The sequence below is a fragment of the Heloderma suspectum genome, chromosome 3 (assembly GCF_057233095.1).
Source record: "Heloderma suspectum isolate Gila_16-S chromosome 3, 16-S_ref, whole genome shotgun sequence".
Taxonomy (NCBI): Eukaryota; Metazoa; Chordata; class Lepidosauria; order Squamata; family Helodermatidae; genus Heloderma; species Heloderma suspectum.
In genome coordinates this window covers 157,722,873-157,746,299 of record NC_139460.1, presented here as the reverse complement: position 1 = coordinate 157,746,299, position 23,427 = coordinate 157,722,873, and the positions used below count along the sequence as shown (strand labels likewise).

General features: G+C 45.7%; 1 protein-coding gene across 1 annotated transcript in view; it reads left to right on the top strand.

Annotated features, from left to right (window-relative positions):
* Positions 1-2,622: 2,622 nt before the first annotated feature.
* The window catches only part of KLF5 (KLF transcription factor 5), a 37,219-nt gene continuing 16,414 nt past the window's right edge, over positions 2,623-23,427 (top strand). Inside the window, exons 1-3 of the mRNA XM_084844839.1 lie at positions 2,623-2,914; positions 8,159-9,035; positions 11,033-11,092. Of these exons, the coding sequence (XP_084700965.1) occupies positions 2,741-2,914; positions 8,159-9,035; positions 11,033-11,092 (1,111 nt within the window). The 5' untranslated portion in view covers positions 2,623-2,740. The remainder of the gene's footprint in view (positions 2,915-8,158; positions 9,036-11,032; positions 11,093-23,427) is intronic.

The window sequence follows — 23,427 nt, the reverse complement described above, 5'->3', positions numbered from 1 at the left end:
ATCTTCCTTAAAATTAGGATTCCTTGTTTGCTGCACTTGCTGAGTCATAGACCTGGTTCGCACAATCAAAACAGCCCACTGTGGGTTGTTTAAGCCACGGTGGGCTGTGGCCATGGCTGGTGTGGGCAGGCAGCCATTTTGAATATTCAGCACCCAGCTGCAGCTTGCGGTGTGGTACAAACCTGGGGAGGGTTAGACAACAGCCTGTTGTTGGGTTATGAGAGGGTTGTTTAACCCTCGCCATAACCCATGGGCTCTGAGTTTATTCAAAATGGCCGCCCACACATGCCGCGGCCCAACATGGCTTAAATCCAGGGTGGGCTGTTCAGTCATGCGAACAAGCCCATAATCTCCCAAATGTTATCAACCCGCTGTTGTTTAGTTGATTGTTCTGGAAACTTCCAATTACACACTATACATGACTTTCTAGCTGTATACGATTGCCTAAGAAGGTCTTTATCCAGGATCATTAGGTTCAAAAGTATGAAGAAGCATAGCTTTAGGAGTTACCAGTGGTCTGACACGGAGAAATTCCTGACAGAAATCAGCAATCATTTTCCAAAACTCCTGTGCTGTTGAGCATTCCCAGCAGAGATGGGTATGAACCAATCTGACCAGACCCCTTCCAACAATATTGACTATAATTCATGTTTATACCCAAGAGTGTGTTAAGAATGGCTGTGGAACTTTATGGGTATCACTACTGAAATTCAAAAACACACTGCTCCCACTCAAAAACTATAGTGCAGCGGGGGGTAGGGGAACTACCATCCAGTAGCATGTCTCCCCACACTAGCAGCATCCAACGGCGGCTGCATGCTAGGTCATTGGAACAGGAGCACCAAGAAGTTGCAACAGTTGGCATTTGGGCTTGGCATGCTGCCCTAATTTAAGCCTCTGTACAAGTTGACATTTGGCTTCCCAGTGCCAATCTTCAGAGCAGATGGTTAATTATTCTATACTGAAAATAAACCTAAGATAACACTGGTATAAAAGCCATCAATATAGGACATGAGATCTGAGACCCACTTGGTGCCTCATGGCCCCACCCATTACAGGACTGGGGTGAGGATCAAGAACCCTCCTTGTCCGTTGCTCTAACACCCAATCTGTATCTGTCAACCTTCCCCAACGTGGTGCCCTCCAGATGTATTGGACTACAGCTCCCATCATTCCCAGCAGGCAGTGGTGCATCTAGGTATGGAAGTTGGGACTGAAGTCCAGGGCCCCATAGCCCAATCCCCGAAACAACTACCTAGAGCAGCCTTCCGCAACCTGGTGCCCTGCTAGCTGGGGATGCTAGGAGTTGTAATCCAATACATCTGAAGGGCACCAGGTTGAGCAAGGCTGACCTAGAGAGGGGCAGTGGCACACAAGGCTGGCCTTTGCTTTTAAGATAGATAACATCCTTTTCTACAACAAAATGGCACTTATTCCCAAGTAAATGTGTGTAGTGTGAGGGCAGCAGAATCAAACTCCATTTTATTTCTGTAGTCACAACGGTGCTTTGATTTAAGTGCATTTAAAATCACAAACTGCACATGCTCAAGACTATCTCTTATTTTAAAATCAGGATTGGCAAAGTTGTTGTTTCTGATTTCTCCAAAATATCAGGAACGTAGAAGCAGTTGTAAAGCATGGCAGGGCAGCTGGAGAGTAGGAAGACAAATGTTTTGTGCTTCAAGGCTGAAGTAATGCACATGGCCATTTAAAGGGGAGCCTCCATAAGGCCATTAAGTCCAGGGTCTGAAAGACCCAGCTGCACCATTGGATGGGGATGATGGGAGTGCTCCGGTCTGGGGAAGGCGGACAGGTGTCTATTTGGAAGCAAGTCCCGCTTGATTCCATGGGAGATGCAGCCTCCCCTTAGGTATTGCAAAACCCATATAGTGTAATACCTCGGTGAGGCCAGCTCAAAGAGCACCCCAAAATACGCAAGCTTCCGAGATCTCCAGAACTCTTCATCAGGCAAGACGTTAGAGGGTTGCAGCTTTGACAAAGCGATCTAGAAAGCTTGCACACTTGTTGGTGATCCCGGAATCACGCTGTATGTATTTTGGAATTCTTCTTAGGGCCTTATCATTATTTTATTATTTGGTCTTCTTATGCACGTTGACCTGTTGGACGTTAAGCCCCACTACCTTCCGGCGTGTGCGCGCGCGCGCGCGTGTGGGTTATTTCCCCACGTGCTCCCAGAGCCCCCCTTCCCCGGTCAACCGCGCATCGGGCGGCGGCATCGAGCGCCACAATTCCAGCATTCGGAGCTGCTGTTCCAAACGAAAAGTGCAGCCTGGGTTTGGTCTTTCATCGCCGCGGCCTCCTTGGGCCAGCTGTCAGCCAGGCACAGGGGCCGCTCGGCTCGCGCTGGAAAAAGAATCGGGGGCTTTGGGATCTCGGGCAGAGCCCCGAGAAACGCGCCCGCCGGCTTGTTTGGGCCCGCCCGCCCGCTCGCGGGGCGAGCAGCGCCCCGCTCGCGCGGCGCGGGCGGAGCCGGCCGAGAAAGCGCGGCGGCGTTTGTACTGGGCGGGGCCGCCTCGCAGCGCCGGCCCCCTTGGGCGGAGGAGGTGAAATAGAGGCGGGCATGTCGCCGGGGATCGCCAGCAGGAACGTCTTCGGCCAGGTAGAGGAAGCTCCGCGTTGCGAGCGCGCTGGTGTCGGGAGGGTGTGAGCCGCGGCCGGGCGAGGCGAGGCGAGGCGAGGCTCCCCCCCCTTCGTCAGGCACTTTCCGCGCACCTTCCCTATGGCTACTCGGGTGCTGAGCATGAGCGCTCGCTTAGGGCCCGAGGAGCCCGTCTTCGCGCAGCTCAAGCCGGTGTTGGGGGGCCGAGAAGCCACGCTCTTCCCGGGCCCCGCTGAAGCGATCAAGCAGCAGCCAGGTGGAGGAGCCAGGCTCCCCGGCGAGGAAATGGCGCAGGTAAGCAGAGCATTTGCCCCCCCGCCCCACCCCCGCTTCTTCGGCTTGGTGTGTCCCGAGATCGGTCAGAGCCGGAGGGAAGCTCTGGCATCTTTATTTTTTTTTAAATGCAAATGGTAAGGTTGCCCCTGAGCATGGGCAGAGTGCGTAGCGCCGCACGTGGGGCTGGCGATTGGGTTTCCAGGTCATGGGGGTTCTTGAGCCCGCGGACGGTTTTTGGGGGGAGTTCGCTGGGTGTGTCCCTGCCATCGCCTACACTCTGCCTGTGGCTTGCGGGGGGGGGGGGCTAGGTCGGCCGGGCAAGAGGGCTGTGGCGGGGGGGGCGAGCTTCGAAGGAAGCGAAAGTCGGGCGTCAGGGGCGCACGATGGAGAAAGGTGGCTGCTGTTGGCCTGGTAGAGCGGTGCTGAGTGCCTCGCCCGCCCGCTCGCTCTCCAGGCCAGCGGTGCCCCACCCTAGACGGACCCAGGCTGCTGAAGCCCCTTTATATTGTGAGGCATTATTTCAGAGTCAAGGAGAATCATTGGCCGGGGCGGAGGGGCGCGTGTGGGGAGTTGGAAGTACGCGACTCCTTAGCGCTCGGGAGCGTGTATTCAAGGGGTTGGATCCAGACTTAGTCATGCTGAGATTAGACCCGTGGCAATCGACAGGACGTAGTCATGACTGGCTAACGTCTCCCCTTGATTTCAACGGGTCTACTCCCAGCATGACTCACTTTCGATCCAACCTGTGGGTTATTTCATGTGGCTCTTGTTATCTCTTTCAACCAGAGCGCGTTGTGGCCGGCCTGGCTGCAGAAGCGGTACAAACACCCGCCGCGCAGGCTCCTTTCAGGGCATGCTTATGGGCAAAGTGGAGGCTGCGCTTAATATTATTCTTCCCTAACCTTTAACGCAGTGTGTAGGGGAAGGGTGCTTCTCTCTCTCGCATGGTGTCGGGGAAAGAAGGCTGTTTTTGTGTGTGTGGCTGTCTAGACCTCTGCAGTGCCAAGGCAAATCCGGACGGCAGTGGCAGCAACAGCAGCTTGGCGGTTCCTTTGGAACTCCGGGACTTCACAGTTGCCCCATGCCATTCCTCTCGAGCATGGCAGAGGGGACATCTCGCGCCTTCCTAGAGCACATGTGTTTATGGATCTCCACAAAGCAGAGCCAGCTCCCCTTATAGAGCCGGGCTCTGCTTAATTCCACACCAGTCACCGCCTTCCCTTAAGCCTATGTTGGAACTAGTGGGCTGTATCCAAGTGTTAGGCTTCAGTCTCCTTCATTTCAGTGGATCTGCTCAAAGTAGGACTGACTGCATGCAAGCCCTGGTTTCTGTCTGATCTGGTAGGGAACATGCCAGTGACAGATTCCAAATGGTTGGATCCAGACTCGGTCATACTTAGGGGGGAGCAGCCTTCTTCAGGCTGGGGCCCTCCGGATTGGTTAGACTGCAACTCTCATAATCCAGTGTGGTGTAGTGGCAAGAGTGTTGGACTAGGAGCTGGGAGATCCGGGTTCTAGTCCCCACTCGGCCATGGAAGCTCACTGGGTGACTTTGGGCCAGTCACAGACTCTCAGCCCAGCCTACCTCACAGGGTTGTTGTTGTGAGGATAAAATGGAGAGGAGGAGGATAATGTAAGCCGCCTTGGGTTCCTTGCAAGAGGAAAAAAGGCAGGGTATAAATGCAATAATAAATAAATAATAAATATAAATAAATAAATAATCCCTAGCCAGCCTGCCCAAATGAGCAGGGTGGCTGGGCATGATGGAAGTGGTAGCCCAAGGTATCTGGAAGGCCCTGAGTCAGGGAGGGCTGGAGTAGAACCATTCAGATCAGTGGGACTGAAGTTACTCATGGTTGATTTCAGTCCGATTGATTTGAATGGGTCTGCTCTGAAGTATGGCTAAATCTGGGTCCAACCCAGTATCTTTAACCATTCCTGAAAGTGGGGAATGGCAAAGCTGCTGGCCTCTAAACCGGGGCTCCAGGCATTTCCCCTACTCTAGTGCCAACACTCCTGACTGTGACTGGAGAGATCCCCCCCCCCCGCTAATTCCCAGCAGCAAGTGGGCAAAGGGGTGGGCGGCTGAGGGAAACTGGCCCTCTGACTGTGTTGAAAGCTACAGCTGCTACCCTATGCACTTGCACGGCAGGCAGCCGAATTAGAGTAACGGCCTGTCCCTCTCGCCCACGTGTGTCATTTTAGATGGGGCGAGGGGTGGGGGGGGAGAAACTTTGGGGGACTTCTTTTTGCCTGTCCCAGAGAACTGGTTGGAAACAGATCCACATGCAAACAGCTGGAAGAGCTAAAACGGGAAAGCACAAACCACAATGTGATTTTTTTTCTCTTCTTTTTTTTTTTAAGTACACAAACGGTTTTAATTTGAAACTATTTCTAGTCCTGGGTTGTTCCATTTGAACGTTTTCTTGTACATTTTCATCGTCTGCAAGACTTTTGGTTTGGGTTTTTTAACATGGCACAAATGTCAGTGGATAAAATGAGTGGAAAAAACCTCAAGTGGACCTAAACAAAGCCATGTTTCTCTTCCCTGCCACCCCCATGTGCACACAATGTAGGAGAAATATATGCTTGAATGTATTTGCAGAAGGATCTTATTAGAATGTCACAGTCACTGAAAAGGAGAAGAAATGGGGAGAAGTACCTAGTAATGAAGGCAGTCTGGTTTCAGTGATACTCCCCCCCCCCCCCAAGAATAAGCATTTCTGTCATCAAAGCAAGCTACGGTGGGGTTGTAAACAAGAGCTGGAAAAAGTTGCCTGGCATGTTGGGGCAGATCTAGATCAGAGACAAGAGGGCTCCTGTTTCTTCTTTCTGGTGAGGGCTTTTTTTGGTGGTGACTGTGGCTTTGGAGAGGCTCTGAAAATAAACTATTTACCCAGTCTTCGGTTTGTCAGCAGACCCTTGCTCTAGAAGTATGGAAGGGATCTGGCATGAATGGGCTCCTTACAGAGCAAGAGGGAATGCTGCATTTGCTCACTGGAGAGCTCACGATAAATGTTTTACTGATGACTGTGCTTGTAATGTATCGGCTGCTTCCACCCACGGATTCCCTAGCACCGCTAAGCTAGTCAAATGATTCCCCCCTTCCCCTCCCCCAGGGTAATTAAAGCTATCTTCTAGGATAGGAATATATATGCATACGGTCTGTGTTTATAGGCACTATAGTTAGCAAACCCTTGCTCTGATTCAGGGGTGGGTGAGCACTATAAATGCAGAGAGCTGTTACTCATGTGCACCTTTCCAGTACATGTAAATGACATTTATTGAGCACTTGTATGTGTGTGGTGACAGCCAGCCAATGAGCATCCAACTATTGCATTTAAGAGCTTTTCCATATGTGCTCATGTCCTGTCTTGAAGTTCAGTAGGGTTTGCCAATGAGCAGGGTTGGGTTTCTTTTTAGAATTGTAGCCTTGCGTCCCAATCTTGACACATTCCAGCAAATGTTGGTTGTATTTAGCACCACTGAAAACTTTGGGATGGAGTTTTACACATGACTAAGGCCTCCCTTTCTCAGAGGTGATAACAAAATCATTCCTTGCACACAGAAAACTAGTACGTTGGGAGCAAGCCTACCCTTCCCCTCACATGCTAGTTCTCTATGTGCAGGGAACTGTTCTATATGGAAAACCAATTCAGTCATGTGAAGCTCACCTCTGTACTCTGAAGTAGTACAGCCCAAACACAGGGTCACCACCTGGGTGAGAATGAGACCTAAATCTTGCTAGATTGTGCCCATTGCATGGAAATAGCCACACTGGTTTTAGGACTGGATGCAAATCTTGATACTCTTCTTCTGGAATTGAGCTCACTGGAAACTCATAATTAACTTGCTCCAGAGTATTTGTACAGACTGCTATTCTCATTCTGCAAGCATGAGAGTTGAAAAACATTTTTAAAAATAAAAGGTGAAGTTGCTGTTAACTGCCTGATAAGGTCCCAGGGGAAAAAATCGGCTTGCATGGAGGCAGTTGGCACTACAATTGTCAGGTTGTATGTATGTATGTATGTATGTATTAATTAATTAATTAGATTTATTAGCCGCCCATCTGACCGGCTACCTGGCTACTCTAGGCGGCATACAATACACATAACAATACAAAATACAAAAAATTTACATAATCAACTGAACAAAACAACATTGCTCTAAAAAAAAAACACCCTAACCCACCCCAAATGCCCGCCTGAACAGCCAGGTTTTCAAAGCCCAGTGGAAGCTTGTCACTTACACCCTGGTCTTCTCCCCACTCCCATAAAATTGCTTACCTTCTGAAATGTTTCATGCTCTAAGTAGTTTATTGTTTAACATGCATAATTCGTAATTAACCAAGTGAGCATGGGGTTTGCAGGTGTGAAAGCCCTTATTAAAACCACATCACTAAGCTTTTAATTGCAGCCGTGTTCACCTGAGATACTCTATTTGATCTAAACATTTTTGAGGATAGCTGCATTTTTGTTTTCAGTACACTTTGAAGCCTTTGACGATAACATTTTATTAAATAGGAATTATTGGGTCAAAAAGCTACTGTTACCTATTAATATTTATTATGAAGGGCCTTATTTTGATGTAGTTCAACCTGTTGCTACTCCCCCCCCCCTTTTAAGTGTCAATTGTCAAAAATCCAAGTTGTACAAGCAAAGTACTTGTCGATGCCATTGATTTCACTGGGAAAGATAAGTGCATGCTTAAATTGCTCATATTGGAATCAATAAGACCTAAAAGTACTTTATTTTGGCTGGATTATACTTACAATTTTCTTGCCCGTGTTCTTGGCTAACAAAAGCTCAGTATCCCAGTCCTAACAAAAATCTTAGAAATAAAGGCGAGTTGCTATATTAAGCGGTCTATAACTACTACTAATAAATAAAATAAATACATTTCACCAATACCATTTTTAAAAAAAACTAGAGAAATGTATTTAGGCTCAGAGCTCAATTTGTGTTGGGGCTCAATTCTGATACATGTTTTTCAGTGCCAGTGCTTAATCTCAGAGTAGACAAAAGTGCCTTTGGGCAGATTCACCGCGCCTTCCCACCACCTAGTAAATGGAGAGAATCCCTGCATAGCTGAGATTAGGAAGAAGGGCTTCCAGATTAGAGTAGGTTTGAGGAAGGAGTTCATAGAAATGTAACACTGATCAAGATGCTGGGTTTATTTCTTTGTACAATCTGTTGAGAGTCATCACCATTCTCATAAATAATCTTTTCTTTTTGTGTATGTGCTAATCTTGTTCTCATTTAGGCACGGTGTGAAATGGAGAAGTATCTGACGCCCCAGCTTCCTCCTGTCTCCAGTGTCCCAGAGCATAAAAAGTACCGTCGGGACAGCGCCTCGGGCATTGATCAGTTCTTCACCAACAGCGACGGGGTGCCTTACAGCGTCAACATGAATCTTTACCTCCCCGACATTTCTCAGCTGAGGACAGGCCTGTATAAATCACAGAGGCCGCCTGTGACCCACATCAAGACAGAACCTGTGACAGTCTTCAGCCACCAGAGTGAGACGGCTCCTCCAGCCCCCAACCCCACCCAGGCACTTCCCGAGTTCACGAGCATCTTCAGCTCCCACCAGAGTCCTGACGTCAACAACCTCTTCATCAAGCAGGAGCTCCCCTCTCCGGATCTTCACCTCTCCATCTCCACGCCCCAGCAGGGCCAACTGTATCAGCTCCTGAGCTCTCCAGATCTTGACATGCCCAACCCCACAACACAAGCCGCGGTGATGGACTCCCTGAACAACGTGCCCATGTCTTCGGCCATGGCAGGCCTTAACACTCTCTCTTCTGCTATGCCGCAGACTACCATGAAACAGTTCCACGGGCTCCCCCAGTGCACATACACCATGCCCAATCAATTTCTTCAACATCAGCAAGCCACTTACTTCCCTCCTTCTCCCCCGAGCTCGGAGCCTGGCAGTCCAGACAGGCAAGCCGAAATGATGCAGAATTTAACCCCTCCGCCATCGTATGCTGCTACGATTGCCTCCAAGTTGGCAATTCACAATCCCAGTTTGCCCGCAAACATCCCAATGAATTCGCCACCTGTCCCACCAGTCAGATACAACAGGAGGACTAACCCAGAGTTGGAGAAGAGACGTATTCATTACTGTGATTATCCAGGTAAGCCTAAAGGAAACTTAAAAACCCTGTTGCTCGGTTATGGATGCCGCTTCTCTCCTTTGGCAGTAGATTAAATATGGATTATTATCGGTGTACCCCAGCTAAACTAAAAATAATAATGAATCCGGCTAGTATCTTTCTGGAAACCCTTACAAATGCTTCTTTTGTTCTATCTTTTTTCATACAAGATAAGCATCATGGTAGATTATCTGTTTTGTTGTTGTTGTTGTAACTTCCAGAACGTTCAATCTTCATAATGAAACTGCATTTAAAAAACTCATACCCTTAACAAAATCTTGGGTCGCTGTGGGAAAATAAGTTTGGTAGACTGATATAGGCCTTGCCTAGTAAAATGGTTCACATGGTAAAAGTGTTCTTGGACTGTACTGCTTTATCCAGATGAACATCCAGATGGAAGAGGAATCCCATACATCAAAAACAAACGTATCTCAGAAAAGTCTAGGCTAGAACTACTCCCTGACATCTCTTCTATATGCAGATAATTCTTTTTATATTGCAGGAGCTTTCAATTCTGTGATTTCCCTCCCCTGCAATCTGAAGTGATATAGTCCAGCAGCAGTCCTGCCACATGGACAATTTATATAAATCTGGCCTTATACATACTCCAGGATCAGACTCAAAGGTCTAATATGAGCTTGATGTGAGAAGAATAAGTACTAATGGCATGGTCCAGCCTTCCCCCAACCTGGTATGGTCCAGACTCCCATTTCCCCAGGAAGCATGCTGTCTGGGGATAATGGGAGATGTAGTCCAGCACATCTGGAGAACACCAGTTTGGGGAAGGCTGGCCTAGCCCATTGGCTGCTTCAGAGAGGAGGGTTTCTTCTCTTCATATCCTGGAGCAAAGCTACCTTAACTGCTGCCAACTCCTCCTTCTGTTGGAGGAAGTCCTATGCATGCTTCCATTGTGCCTTTTAGGGAAAGTAGTTCTTTATTGTGACTTGCCCTCTTTCTACTCATAGTAGCTGACATGGCATCACTCCGTATTCCCCAACGTGGTGGCCTCCAGATGTTTTGCCCTACAACTCCCACCAGCCCCAGCCAACATGGCCAGTAGCAGGGATGAATGGAATCGTCGTCCAAAACATCTGGAGGGCACCACGTCAGAGAAGGGTGGCGTCATTGATGGCATTATGGAGGTTGCCTTCTTCCCAAGGCACGATGGGGTGATACTTCAGGCAGAGCAGAACTCGGCTGTAGTTTTGGATGGGAGCCTTTGTAGACTGTACCTGATTTGTATGGGGGCACCTTCTGGGGTCTACAGAATGAGCCATGTTCCTGAAGGGGCACTCCCCAGTTTAAGTCTTTCTCACTTGCCTCCCCAAACCCATGGAACTGTCTTCTAACGTGTTGGCACTGGTAGCAGCGCAGTACTAGAGGTCGATGCGCTTGTACTGATTCCTGGCTCGGTACACTATTATATTGAGGATTATACCAGTTCGGCTTACTCATATACGATATACGATACGACAAATACGATAGTGTACTCGTTGCTGTGTGTTGCTGTGTGTTGCTGTGTGTTGCTATAACAGCTATATGTTGCTATATGTTGCTATAACAGCTATATGTTGCTGTTATTTTGTTCTACTGCTAAAAGCATGGTTTAAGTATATGTGAAAAGTTGGTAAAAGATGAGACGTTGAGACAAGGAAAATATTAATAAGATCCGGGAGAACTAATACCATTTAGCATACATGTTTAGGAAGTTGATAACGTTAAAAGTTCTAGGTGTGGCCAATTGTGCTTTCTGTGGACGTACCCACTATATGCCACCAGTAATGGGAGCTGTCCTTTTGCTGTTAATGAGGAGTGGAATATTCTATGTGACGTAACAGAGTTTTGAATAACTTTCTTAAAATAAAACAGCGCCATCAATTAGAGCTACCAGCAGTGTTTTGGCAATTGTGCTGAATCTTAATGTGTTCTAGACGTAAATGTACCCAACCCTTACATCTCTTCTTGGTTTTCTGTCTTAGGTTGCACTAAAGTGTATACGAAGTCTTCCCACTTAAAAGCGCACCTGCGAACTCATACTGGTATGTGTTTATTGTGTTCTTAAATGGCCTATAAATATAAATTGGCCATCTTTTTCTGCTTTGGTTGAGAGGTTTCCCTTGGTTTGCTTCAAGCTCAGAGGGCTAAATCAGCCAGAGTGGTTAATAAAATGAAAACTGACACTTTTGAACTTCTTAAAATAGATTTAATTTGAGCAGTGAATAAATACTCTTTGAAGCCCTATCATTCCCTCCCCTTCCTCAAACATTTTGCAAAAGAATTATGCGGTGATTGGGAGGAAGCTGTCCCTGGGGGCGGTTTTGGTGCATGTGTGGGTTTGGGGCGGGGCGGTTCCATGTACATAAAATGAAATATGCCTCTGATTTCACTTAACCAAATTTAAGCTGCAATCCTATAACAATTACTTGGGAGTAAACCAGTATGTCTGAGTAGACGTGCATAGGATCACACTGTAAAACCTGGAAATGTTTATCCTATATTTCATAAGAATACATTTCCCAACAGTTGTTTTTTCTCCAGAGTAGTCTCCAAAGTGCTGTTTCCTCAGCTATAAAACATTTATAACATTAGAGAAATGTTCCTTTAAGATTACTAGTAATGTTTTAGAGTGTGTGTGTGTGTGTGTGAGAGAGAGAGAGAGAGAGAGGGAGGGAGGGAAGGAGAGGGAGAAACTTGATAAATCAGTTCTGAAGCATATGTATTTTCATCCAGACACAGTTAGCTGGCTTTCACATTTGTAACGGAGGTTTTCATCAGCTCCGCTGTTGCTGTTGTTCTTGCTCTCTCATATGTCTGGGGATAGAACCCTCATTGTTTCAATCTGTAGAATAATTTGGGTAGAAAACTTCACATCTTAAGGTTTCTTAAACGCTGTTGGTCTAACCCAGCCTTCCCAACCTAGTGACCTCCAGACATATTGGATTACAATGGCCATAATCCCCCAGCAGCATAGGGAGTTGTAGTCCAGCACCTGGAGGGCCCCAGGCTGGGAAGGCTGGTCTAACCCAAATAATAAACATTTGCAGAAGGAAGTCTGTTGAGTAGTACATTGGAGGAAGGGCCATGGCTCAGTGGAAGAGCATATACATGCTTTGCATGCCCAATGTCCCAGGTTCAACCACTGATATCTCCAGGTATAGGGCCACAAAGATTAGTCCATCTGCTTAAGATGAAGTAATGATCTCATTTTGTTATAAGGCAGCTTATTACAGTTCCCTGTGCAAACTTAGATTAATGCACAGCATTTAAAATCAAGTGTACTTCAAGCATCCTTGTGATGCTACTGTAGAGCCGTAGAATTGTCCTGCTGAACATGTATTTGGAATATACCAAATGAGCTTTGAATGCTGCATATGTATGCATCAAAGCTCTTCTGAAATTGCGCTGCTTCTGCTTCTCCTCCTTCTTCTCTTCTTCTTTTTGGTAGTTTAAGTGCATTGGGCTTGTGGTTGAAATAGCTTCCTCATCATTGTAAAAAAGTCAGAAGTCTGTTTTTTAAATTGAGGAAAGATCTAAGGCTCGTTTCATCTATCGAACAAGGGCTTGTATTCAGTGTTTTCTCACTGTAGAAAGAGTGAGTATCTCCAGGCAAAAATGTTACTATGGAAATATAGTTTTGATAAACGAAGCGGTTGTCTCTAAAAGGAACAGTGTTTATTTTTTTAAAAAAATCTTAAAAGCTGTTGTTCTAAGGCAAGGATTCCCGAACTGTGTACAGTCAAGAGTACGTGGTACCCACATAGCGAGCTGCCCGATTTGGTCTTTCCACATGCCACATCAGACTCTGATAGGGGTGAATAATTTTGCTGAGCTCTCTGCGTTGAGTATATTTGGATCCTTCAGTTGCTTCCAAGAGAGAGCGCAGGATTGTCCATCATCAGAGGAGCATGGGCCATTGTATCTGCACATGAGTTACTGTGTTGGCCTTGATTCCATCCAATCGGCAGGTATGCCCCGTGCAGCAATATAGGAGGAGACTTCTCTGAGACTAGGTAACTCCCCCCATCTTGCCCACTCTAAAGTAACCTCCTCTTGAGTAGAAGAGTGGAATGTACCTCCACATTTCATTCAGGGTGCCTTGGCTATCCACAGACGCTACCTTATAACAAATGGGTCACTCTAGCTTAACAGTGTTTACTCTGGCTGGTGGCACAGGTGTTTTGGGCAGAGGACCAACCCTGCCAGGAGATCCCAGGGACTGAGCCCGGGACCTTTTGCACACAAGCATGTCCTCTACCGCTGAGTTATGGCCCCTCCTCATAAAACCTCTGGTCCTCCATATGTTGGACTACATCTCCCATCATCCCTCACCATTGGCCATGCTGCCTGAGCCTGATGGAAGTTGGAGTCCATCAACAGCCATAGGTTCCCCACCCCTCCATAAAATAATGCATGTTTGTGAAATACTGTTCTGAGGTCCATATGCATGGGGAAGCAGACAAGTTAAAAGGCTAAATCTTAAATTTAGTGACTAATAAAGCTCAGGACAGGAAGGCCTGGCGTGCTGTGGTCCATGGGGTCACGAAGAGTCGGACACGACTGAACGACTGAACAACAACACACTTTCAAGTTACTTTAATTTGGAAGTTGTATAAGCCACGTGAAAATTATTGTGTGAAGAGCAGGATATAAATTTATTTATGCATTAATTAACCTGACATATCATAGCTGCAGTTAGCATGGCGGTAAAGACAAAGATTCAGAATGTTAATTTTTTTCCCAATGTGTTTGTTTGAATTGTGCCTGGCCTTTCTACCAAGAAAAACGGCACTCAAGGCATTTCTCTTTGATCATTCAGTAAGAAAGTATGCTGTTGCGTACATGGAATTAGAGTTTATACTGAAGTTCTGAGCTGCGGAAAACAACAATTTGTAATATGCCTTCAACCACGTGTTTGTCTGTAGGAAGGTAATGTAGGCTGCAGTCTTGTATTCACTTGTCTAAGAGTAAGCCCCATTGAGCTTAGTGGGAGTTGCTTCTGAGTAGAGAGACATAGGATTGCACCATTAAAAATCACTGCAAAAACAAGTCTTGTGGAACTTTTAGAGATTAGTCTATATGGCCTAGAGCCCACTTCGTCAAAAGTCAGTGAAGCTCACAAAAATAAGCCCGCTTTGGATAAAATCTGGTGCTTTTAAGTATACTTATACAACATTAGTTTGGACAAATGTATCTTTGTCTTGGAGGTAACTCCAATTTCTTAGGACAAGTTTCCTGTAGGATACGTTAATCTGTGACCGGTGCTGCCTTTCAGTTGTAGTCCAGCCTTCCCAGTGTGGTGCTTTCTGGATGTGTTTTACTTCAGCTCCCAGAATCCCCCAGCCAAATGTGGGGAGTTGTAGATCAACAGACATAGAAGGCACCAAGTTGGGGAAGGCTCCTCTTGAAATACTGTGCCTTCCAAAGGTTTTTGATAGAAGTACCCCCCCCCCCATAGGATGACATTTATCTCTGTTCCTGAGCACATAAGATAATTGTATGTTGCGAATGTTTGCACATCCACAAAAACCTGTTTCCATACTGCTACCAGTAATTTATATGGCATAGATTAAAAAAAGAAAGTATATAGACTTGATAGTAGTGAATCTCCCAAGGGACAAGCTTTTACGGAAGGCTATGGGAGTCCTATGAAAAAAATATTATGAAGCTTAATTTAACTGTTTTTTTGGAGGGGGGGGGAATCCTGTCATTCTAAGTACTCATTTAGCTTAATTTTTTCTTATGGAAAAAAGCTATTTATGAACAATGTAGCTTGAAAGCTTTAATAAAATGTAGGTCATGAAATGCAGGTTATTAAAGTTTTGTGTGATACTCTTTCCAATCCCCTTAGGGGTTTAGCAGACCTGTTTATCTGGCTCAACTTGTTCTGTAGTATCTGTGGAGGACCACTGGTTGTTTGCTCTCTTCCCAACAATCCATCTTAAACCAACTCTTATCCACCCTTCTCGGGCAATCTGTCACTTTAAAATACATTTTAGAAAGAGAGAAAGAACCTGCCACAGCAACCTGCGTTTTTAGAAGTCAAAACAGAGCATGTACCTCTTCCTTTGTATTCAAAGCCCTGTGCCTTTTCATAGTATTTAGCAACCTGTCTCCACCTGAATGGCTTTCAGTGAGTTTAATGACATTCTTTTCAGAGCAAACTTAAAGGCAGCAGCGGTGGTGAGAGATGGAATGTGGGCAGCAGCAACAGGCTGTATCTCCATTCAGATAGCAACAAGCTGGCAGGATTCATAAACTGCAAGAAATAAAAGACATTGGCAACGGACCATAAAAACGTGCAGCTTGCTTGCAGTGTGGGAGTGGTAGGAATGGACTCTCTGAGATATACCATTGTCGTGCATGTGGGGCCTAGGGCTGCTTAGCATTTTCAGTTGATTTCTGTAGCTGTGCCTTTAACAAGAGACTTTATCTGCAGTTATTAAGCAGGTGATGTTTTATTTCCATGCCATGAAACAAGCATCACACTGAATTCTGCAGATCACTTAAAAGGCATTGGAGCAGGCCAAACCATTTTTTCCTGCTGGGAGTGAGAGGTCACATTGGTAGCTGTAGAACCCTTTTGGGGCTGCATGTGTGAATGAAGCTGGTGGTAGGTAGGGCCAGGACACACCCAGCCTTCTCTCTCTCTCTCTCTCTCTCTCTCTCTCTCTCTCTCTCTCTCACTCTCACACACACACACACACACCCTACTTGATTGCAGGAATTGCTGGAGTAGCTATAGTTAAAACCCCCCTCCTCCCAAGCAATCCTGATGAAGACCGCTGTTTTTGAGCAGGAAGTGTCATTGTGTTTACCACAGCCCAGCTGGTCATCTGGGCTGTGGGGAATAGTGGGCAGGGCTACTACGTGGGCTGCACAGAGTGGCCGTGGGTTCCCCACTTATACTGTAGTGATGATTTCTTCCTAATTCTGAAATGGTTAGCTTTCTCAAAGGTTGGCTGGACGTTACAACTCTGGAGAGCATTTTAACCAAGTCAGTGTGGTGTACTGGGTAGAGCGTTGGTCATGAATCAGGGAGACCTTGGTTTGTGTTCCTATTCTCATCAAATTACACTGCTGAGGTTTTGGCCCAGTTACTGTTACTTGTATGCACATGATTGCAGCCTTAAATCCAATTTTTCGTAGTAAGTCCCATTGAATGTAATGGGATTAGCATCAGAGTAAGCATGGAAATGAGGTTATTGTAAGGTTAAAATGGGGTCATCCCATTTTTTAAAATGCCCTGGGCTCCTATGGAGTTTTGATAAAAACTGTATTTGATGCAGAAGTTGTTTCTGATTAGGGTGGCCAGATGCAAAAGAGGACAAGGTTCCTGCACCTTTAATAATTGTGTAAAACAGAATTTCAGCTGGTGAAATTCTCTCTTGTGCACCACTATTAAAGGTGCAGGAGCCCTGCTTTCTCTTGCTTCTGGCCCCCCCAGTTCAGACAAACATAAGCAAGCCCCGCTATTGCAAAACTGTAGAAAATGTGACATTTTAATTTGCCCCAAACCAGAACTTAAATCTGTCTTAATTCCTGAAAGTCCCAGTGACCCCCAAGGGCTGGTGAGATTTGGAAAATATGGGGTAAAGTCCCCATTCAGCTATAGACTTGGACCAGGGCCAAGTTTCTTAATGCCTAATATGCAGTTGGTGCCATGTACGTCTTTAAATGTTTTCAGCCTCGACTTTTACAGTAAAACTGATGTCAAGATACCTTTTTAAAGCAGGGGTGGACAACTTGTGGCCCTCCACACATGTTGGCCTACAACTCCCATCAGCCCCAGCCAGCATAGCTAATGATGAGGGCTGATGGGAGTTGTAGGCCAAAACATCTGGATGGCCACAAGTTTCCCACCCATGCTTTAAAAGAACCAGGAACCACTGATCAGGGATTTTTTTTCCCTATTAGACATGGGAATCACTTTAGTTTCATAAGTTGCATTATGCAATCATCATGACCGAAGTACCAGTTATAGGCTACAGTGCCATAAACCTTTATTATTTGGCATTATCGGCTGGGTGCTTGACGTGAACTTGTTTGCCAGAAGCCAATAAAAAGTTAATTTTATTTAAAAAAATAAATAGTTCACTTTTCCTTCATAGTATTTGCATGAGAAGGTATTAAAAAAAAATACAACCCGAGCATTCTAAATGAAGTCAAGGCTGCACCCCTAAAAAGCTGTCCAGCCTTTATGCCAGGGCTTAATTTCTGAAAAGAGACGCACTGGGAGGTTGGTCTTCCTGTCCCAGGCCTGCACAACTTGTGACCCGCTAAGCTGAACCCTGCCCACTGACCATTTCTTACAGTCTGCCACCGAACACAATTTCCCCTGTCCTTGGCTTCAGGAATGATACATGGCTGGTGTTCTGCTGTTTGCGTTTGTGGGACACTAGCTGGTGCAGTCCTAATCTATCCTGGAACCTTCCCCTGCCCCAGTCTCAAATGTGAGAAGTTTTCCTACTCCTGTAACACTGACTGTTATGAAAAGACAACAGTGCATGTTCACCGACATGTTCAAAGCAAGGAACTTAATTGCCTTGTCTGTTGCAAGCCTAAGGCTGTGATCCTGTAGCTATTTTCCTTAGAGTAACCCTCATTGAACCCAGTGGTGCTTACTTCTGAGTAGATATGTACAGGTAAACTCCTGTTTAATGGGGAATTGACTTCTCAGTTGCCTTTTTCCCAAACATGCGCGCACACACACACAGTGGCCATGTGCCCTACTTTACAGAGGACAATCTTCCATCTCAGTCTTCCTCAACCTGTCACCCTCCATATGTGTTGAACTGCAACTCCCATCATTCCCAGACAGCATGCAGGCTGGGGATAATGGGAGTTGCAGTCTAGCACATCTGGAGGGCAACAGGTTGAGGAAGGCTGTTTTATCTGAAGGCATCCTTTTGGAGGGCTGTCCAGTCCAGGTCCAGTTTAAAGAGAGAAACCCCTAAGAAGGGAGAGAAGGGCCTTGAAGTTGACTATCAATAGTTAGCAGACTGGACAGCCAAATAGGTCACCTGATCAAAGGCTTCCCCACCATGGTGAGATGTATTGAATTTTATTTGAATTCTAGAAATTGTTTCTGAATTAGCATCTATGTATATACATGAGTGCATGCCAGTTTTAGCAAATCTGTCCCCTCCAGGTGGTGCATTTCTCTTTTTTGGCGATGTGTGTAAGTGGCCACCCTGCACCCACACAAAACTCTTGTCTGCTCTTGTGGAAGATGTTCTTGAGCAGTCTATTGGCTTTCCTGCACAGAGCGCTTCAGAGCAGACATGTTCTTGGAGCACATGCCTGCTTTGCCATTAATAGTCCTGCAGTTAATGCTAGAAACTATTTTCATCTATCTATAGATATAGCTTGTATTTGCTGTTGAGAAATGGAAGCCCCTGAATGCTTCAGGAGAAGTGGCATCTTTGTAACAAGATGCCCACGATCCTAGTTATTTCCAATGTTGTTGTTGTTGTTTTTTAAATTAAGGCTAGGCAATCTAAAATGTCTACCCCACCCTAGGTTTTAATTTTCTGGTTTTGTAGCTAGCCACTCCTAAAACTTTAAAAGGGTCAAGAACTAATTTAGACGAAAAAGTTTTAAAAGGGCTCTAGCATCATACTTACTTTATTAGTTAATTTTTATCCCACCGGTCCCCGGAGCAGCACATGCATACCTGGTTCTTGCTCTTTCCCCATTTCCCCCTCGTAATAACTCTGAGGTAGGACAGACGGAGAACTAGCAGCCACGGTCCCATTTGCTTGTGGCTGAGTGGCAATTTGAACCTGGGTTTTGCCCAGTCGAACATTGTACATGCATTTCAAAAGCTTATATGCTCATAAGTAGTGTTGTCAAACTCTGATAAATATTACTGGGGATATTGTATGGATGGAGGCACTACAAAGGCCTTGAATTCATGAGCTAAATGCATGTATGTATTTAAATACTGTTGAATGCCAGTGTGCCATTTTTTTAAATCCCTCACTTTGATTCTTGATTTTTACCCACCCCTCTGTTCAGTATTCTTGTTTTCCACCTTTAATCCCCCTGACTGTTTCTCTCTCACACCTGTTTTCTTCTGTTCTCTTCTTCCCCTGTTATATTCCTACATTGCTGCTGACCTTTTCTTTATGTATGCTCATTTGTGGTGTGTTGAATGGTCCACTAGAAAGGAGGCAGGAGTAATACATTTTGAAGTGGATCTCTCTCTGGTGCCTGTTGTTATATCCTCCCATCTCCCAGAGATGTTTTTCCTCTGTTCCATCACTTTCCGCACTATATGGAATAAGGCAGGCAAATGGCTCAGAGTTGGGTGTATTGCAAGGAAATCCATGACATCTTTATTTGATATAAGATTCCTGTTGTTGGTTTTATCGAAATCCTGATGGACTTGTCTGAGGGTTGCATAAGGAAGCATGTAAAGAGTGTGGATTTGAAGCGTCAGATCTACCCTTTGTCAGTCTTCTTGGGAAGTGCCATCTAAGTGATAATGTGCTAAAACAGTTGAGCAGAAGAGGCTAATCTTATGAAAGTAGCCAAAGAACCTGATATCATGAATAGGAATCACTGTGGCAGTTGCCATGCATTCTAGTTGTAGGCACAAATGGAGATTCCTTGTAGGAGAGGACCATTCCTCAACTTCAGGGGCAAGGTAGTAACACATCTGTGAGCAATTCCTCCCTCGTAGACAGAATAGTAATTTTGAATCCAGAGTAAATAAGCTTTGGGGGTAATAGTGAGTGTTTAAACAGTATTAGCCATGGGAGTGCATGAGTGTGTGTGTGTGTGTGTATTATGGCAAAGTTAACATTTCCTCACTTTGAGCAGGTTGGGGCTGGCCCTACCATAAGGCAGAGCGAGGCACCTGCCTTAGGCAGCAGATACTGGGGGATGCAGAGCGGTGGCAAGGGGCTGGAGGAAAGGGCTGTGTGTTCCAGGCAGCCTGCCCTGCACCCCTAAGCTGCTGCCTTCAGCTGCAGTGGAGGATGCTGTCCTGCCGCTAGTGTTGAAGTAAATTCAGATGGATGCAGGTATAGCAATAAAAGACTTGACGTGTGTGCTTTAGAACAGGGAAAGATTTCTAGTTAAATCATCAGTCATGGTGATCATGGTTATTAGAACTGTATCTATAAAGATGGCCCCCAAGAAAATAACGGGGTGAAAAATGGAGCAAAAGTTTAAAATAACTTCACTGACACAGGGCATGTGAGAGATAAAGGCAAAATAATATTGAAAAAGCTCTTTGGGGCATTAGCAGCAAATGGTTTGGCATTCTCGTTTATGACTGCTATAAACCCATTCCTTCCTTGGGAGGGAAATGGCGGAGCATGTGTGAAAGTGTCAAAAGTGTGCCTTCTTTTTCCATGTATTCGCTGAATTACTGCAGTTTTTTTTTTTTTATTTTATATCAAGGAATCTGCCTAACGGGGCCCAATTTGGGAGGCCCAAGGTTAAAAATATAGCCCTGTTAGCTCTATCAACTCTTAATCAAGGCATAATAAACCATTGGCCCAAGCATGATCCCGTTTATATCTTGAAAATACACGTTATTTTTCATACAAGTGATGTTTTTCAAGTAGCAAGAGAGATTCCGTGCTGTCAGTGTGGCAACTTCCTTTTTTAACTCTTGAATGGCTGGATGACATTAATGATGGACTCAGGCTGCTTTCAGAGTGAGGTTAGGGGAGTTACTGCAGCAAAGTGTATTGTAGCTGTCTGGCCCAGCTTTCCCCAACTGGGTGCCCTCCAGATGTGTTGGATTGCAATTCCCATCATTCCCAGCCAGCATGGCCATGCTAGCTGGGAATAATGGGAATTACAATGCAACACATCTGGAGGGCACCCGGTTGGGAAAGGCTGGGCTTGGAGGATAAAGCAACTGCCAAGAATTTGAAAGTTGACCTTCCCTGTGTGTGTTTAATGTTCCTTTTTCATTTGTATCCAGTTACTGTCTTAGAAACCAATGTTTTTGTTTTGGGGGTAGGAGGCTTAGTGAGGTGTCCATGTATACCCTTCTTCTTCGCCAGCATGGATTCAACAGTGCCAGCTCCACTGAGTCTGTGGTGTTAGTTCTTACAACCAACAAAAATCTGGCCTTAGAATCACAGGAGGAATTGCCCCCAACTCAAACTTTGCATTATTTGCTTGGAGACTCCTTAATTGTGACTAATTTTGATGCTTCCATCCTTGGATGGCTAGATTCTTGTTTCCTGGGCCGTATTCTAAAGCAAATGTTCTTGATTGATTGATTGCATTTATACCCCACCTTTTTTCCTCTTGCAAGGAACCCAAGGCGGCTTACATTATCCTCCTCTCTATTTTATCCTCACAACAACAACCCTGTGAGGTGGGTTGGACTGAGAGTTTGTGACTGGCCCAAAGTCACCCAGTGAGCTTCCATGGCCAAGTGGGGACTAGAACCTGGATCTCCCAGCTCCTAGTCCAACACTCTTGCCACTACACCACACTGGCTCTCTTGGCTGTTTACTTGCTGTTTACTTGCTGTTCTGTGCCTCCTACAGAATTAAAATTGGAAATGTTTAGCGAAGTCAAATCGTAGGTAGCTGTGTTGGTCCGTTCAGAAAATATCCCAACCCCTCAAATGGTAGTATCTTAGGACCAGCCAAATGGTTGCCGAGTCACGAGCATGCTTTCAAGTTTCCCAGTGTTCTTCATCAGAGTGGATATTAAACAAAATGAGGGAGGATGCTGTTGCCCCAAGGGTGGATTTCTACAGATATCAATAGGTGCAAGACAAACTTCAGTATGTACCTGAGGCTACTGGGACAAAAAAATGCAGTAATGGCTGCTCCCCCATGTTTGAAAATACTGAAATATGGTGATCATTTCCATCTCCAGCCCAAACCACTGAGCACACATGTACATATAACATATATGCTTTGTGAGGCAGATAGCAGAAGCAAAAAGAAACATGGATGTCTTCAGAAGTAAAGCTGGAGACTAATTTTAGGTGGTGCACTTGTTGTTGTTGTTGTTCAGTCGTTCAGTCATGTCCGACTCTTCATGACCCCATGGACCATAGCCCGCCAGGCCTTCCTGTCCTGCACTCTCTCCCGGTGCGTGCTCAAGTTCATATTCATTGCATCGGTGATGCTATCTAGCCATCTCATCCTCTGCCGTCCCCTTCTCCTTTTGCCTTCAGTCTTTCCCAGCATCAGGGTCTTTTCCAGGGAGTTTTCTCTTCGCATTAGGTGGCCAAAATATTTGAGCTTCAGCTTCCGTATCTGTCCTTCCAATGAGCACTCAGGGTTGATTTCCTTTAGGATGGACTGATTTGACCTCCTTGCAGTCCAGGGGACTCCAGCACCACAGTTCGAAAGCATCAATTCTTTGGCGCTCAGCCTTCCTTATAGTCCAGCTCTCACAGCCATACATTACTACTGGGAAAACCATAGCTTTGATTAGACGGACCTTTGTCGGCAAGGTGATGTCTCTGCTTCTTACTATGCTGTCTAGGTTTGCCATAGCTTTCCTCCCAAGGAGCAAGCGTCTTTTCATTTCATGGCTACAGTCACCGTCTGCGGTGATCTTGGAGCCCAAGAAAGTAAAATCTGTCACTGCTTCCATTTCTTCCCCTTCTATATGCCAGGAAGTGATAGGGCCAGATGCCATGATCTTAGTTTTTTTAATGTTGAGTTTCAAACCAGCTTTTGCACTCTCCTCTTTCACCCTCAACAAGAGGCTCTTTACATCCTCTTCGCTTTCTGCCATTAGGGTGGTATCGTCTGCATATCGGAGGTTGTTGATAATTCTCCCAGCAATCTTAATTCTGACCTGTGATTCATCCAACCCGGCATTTCTCATGATGTACTCTGCATATAAGTTAAATAAGCAGGGTGACAATATGCAGCCTTGTCGTACTCCTTTCCCAATTTTGAACCACTCGGTTGTTCCATGTCTGGTACTTACTGTTGCTTCTTGACCCTCGTACAGGTTTCTCAGGAGACGGGTAAGGTGGTCTGGTACTCCCATCACTTTAAGAATTTGCCAGAGTTTGTTGTGATCCACACAATCAAAGGCTTTAGCGTAGTCAATGAAGCAGAAGTAGACGTTTTTCTGGAATTCTCTTGCTTTCTCCATGATCCAGCGAATGTTGGCGATTTGATCTCTAGTTCCTCTGCCTCTTCGAAACCCCGCTTGTACTTCCGGTAGTTCTCGGTTCGCATACTGCTGAAGCCTAGCTTGTAGGATTTTGAGCATCACCTTGCTGGCATGTGAAATGAGCGCAGTTGTGCGGTAGTTTGAACACTCTTTGGCGTTGCCCTTCTTTGGAATTGGAATGTAAACTGACCTTTTCCAGTCTTGCGGCCATTGTTGAGTGTTCCAAATTTGTTGGCATATTGAATGCAGCACTTTA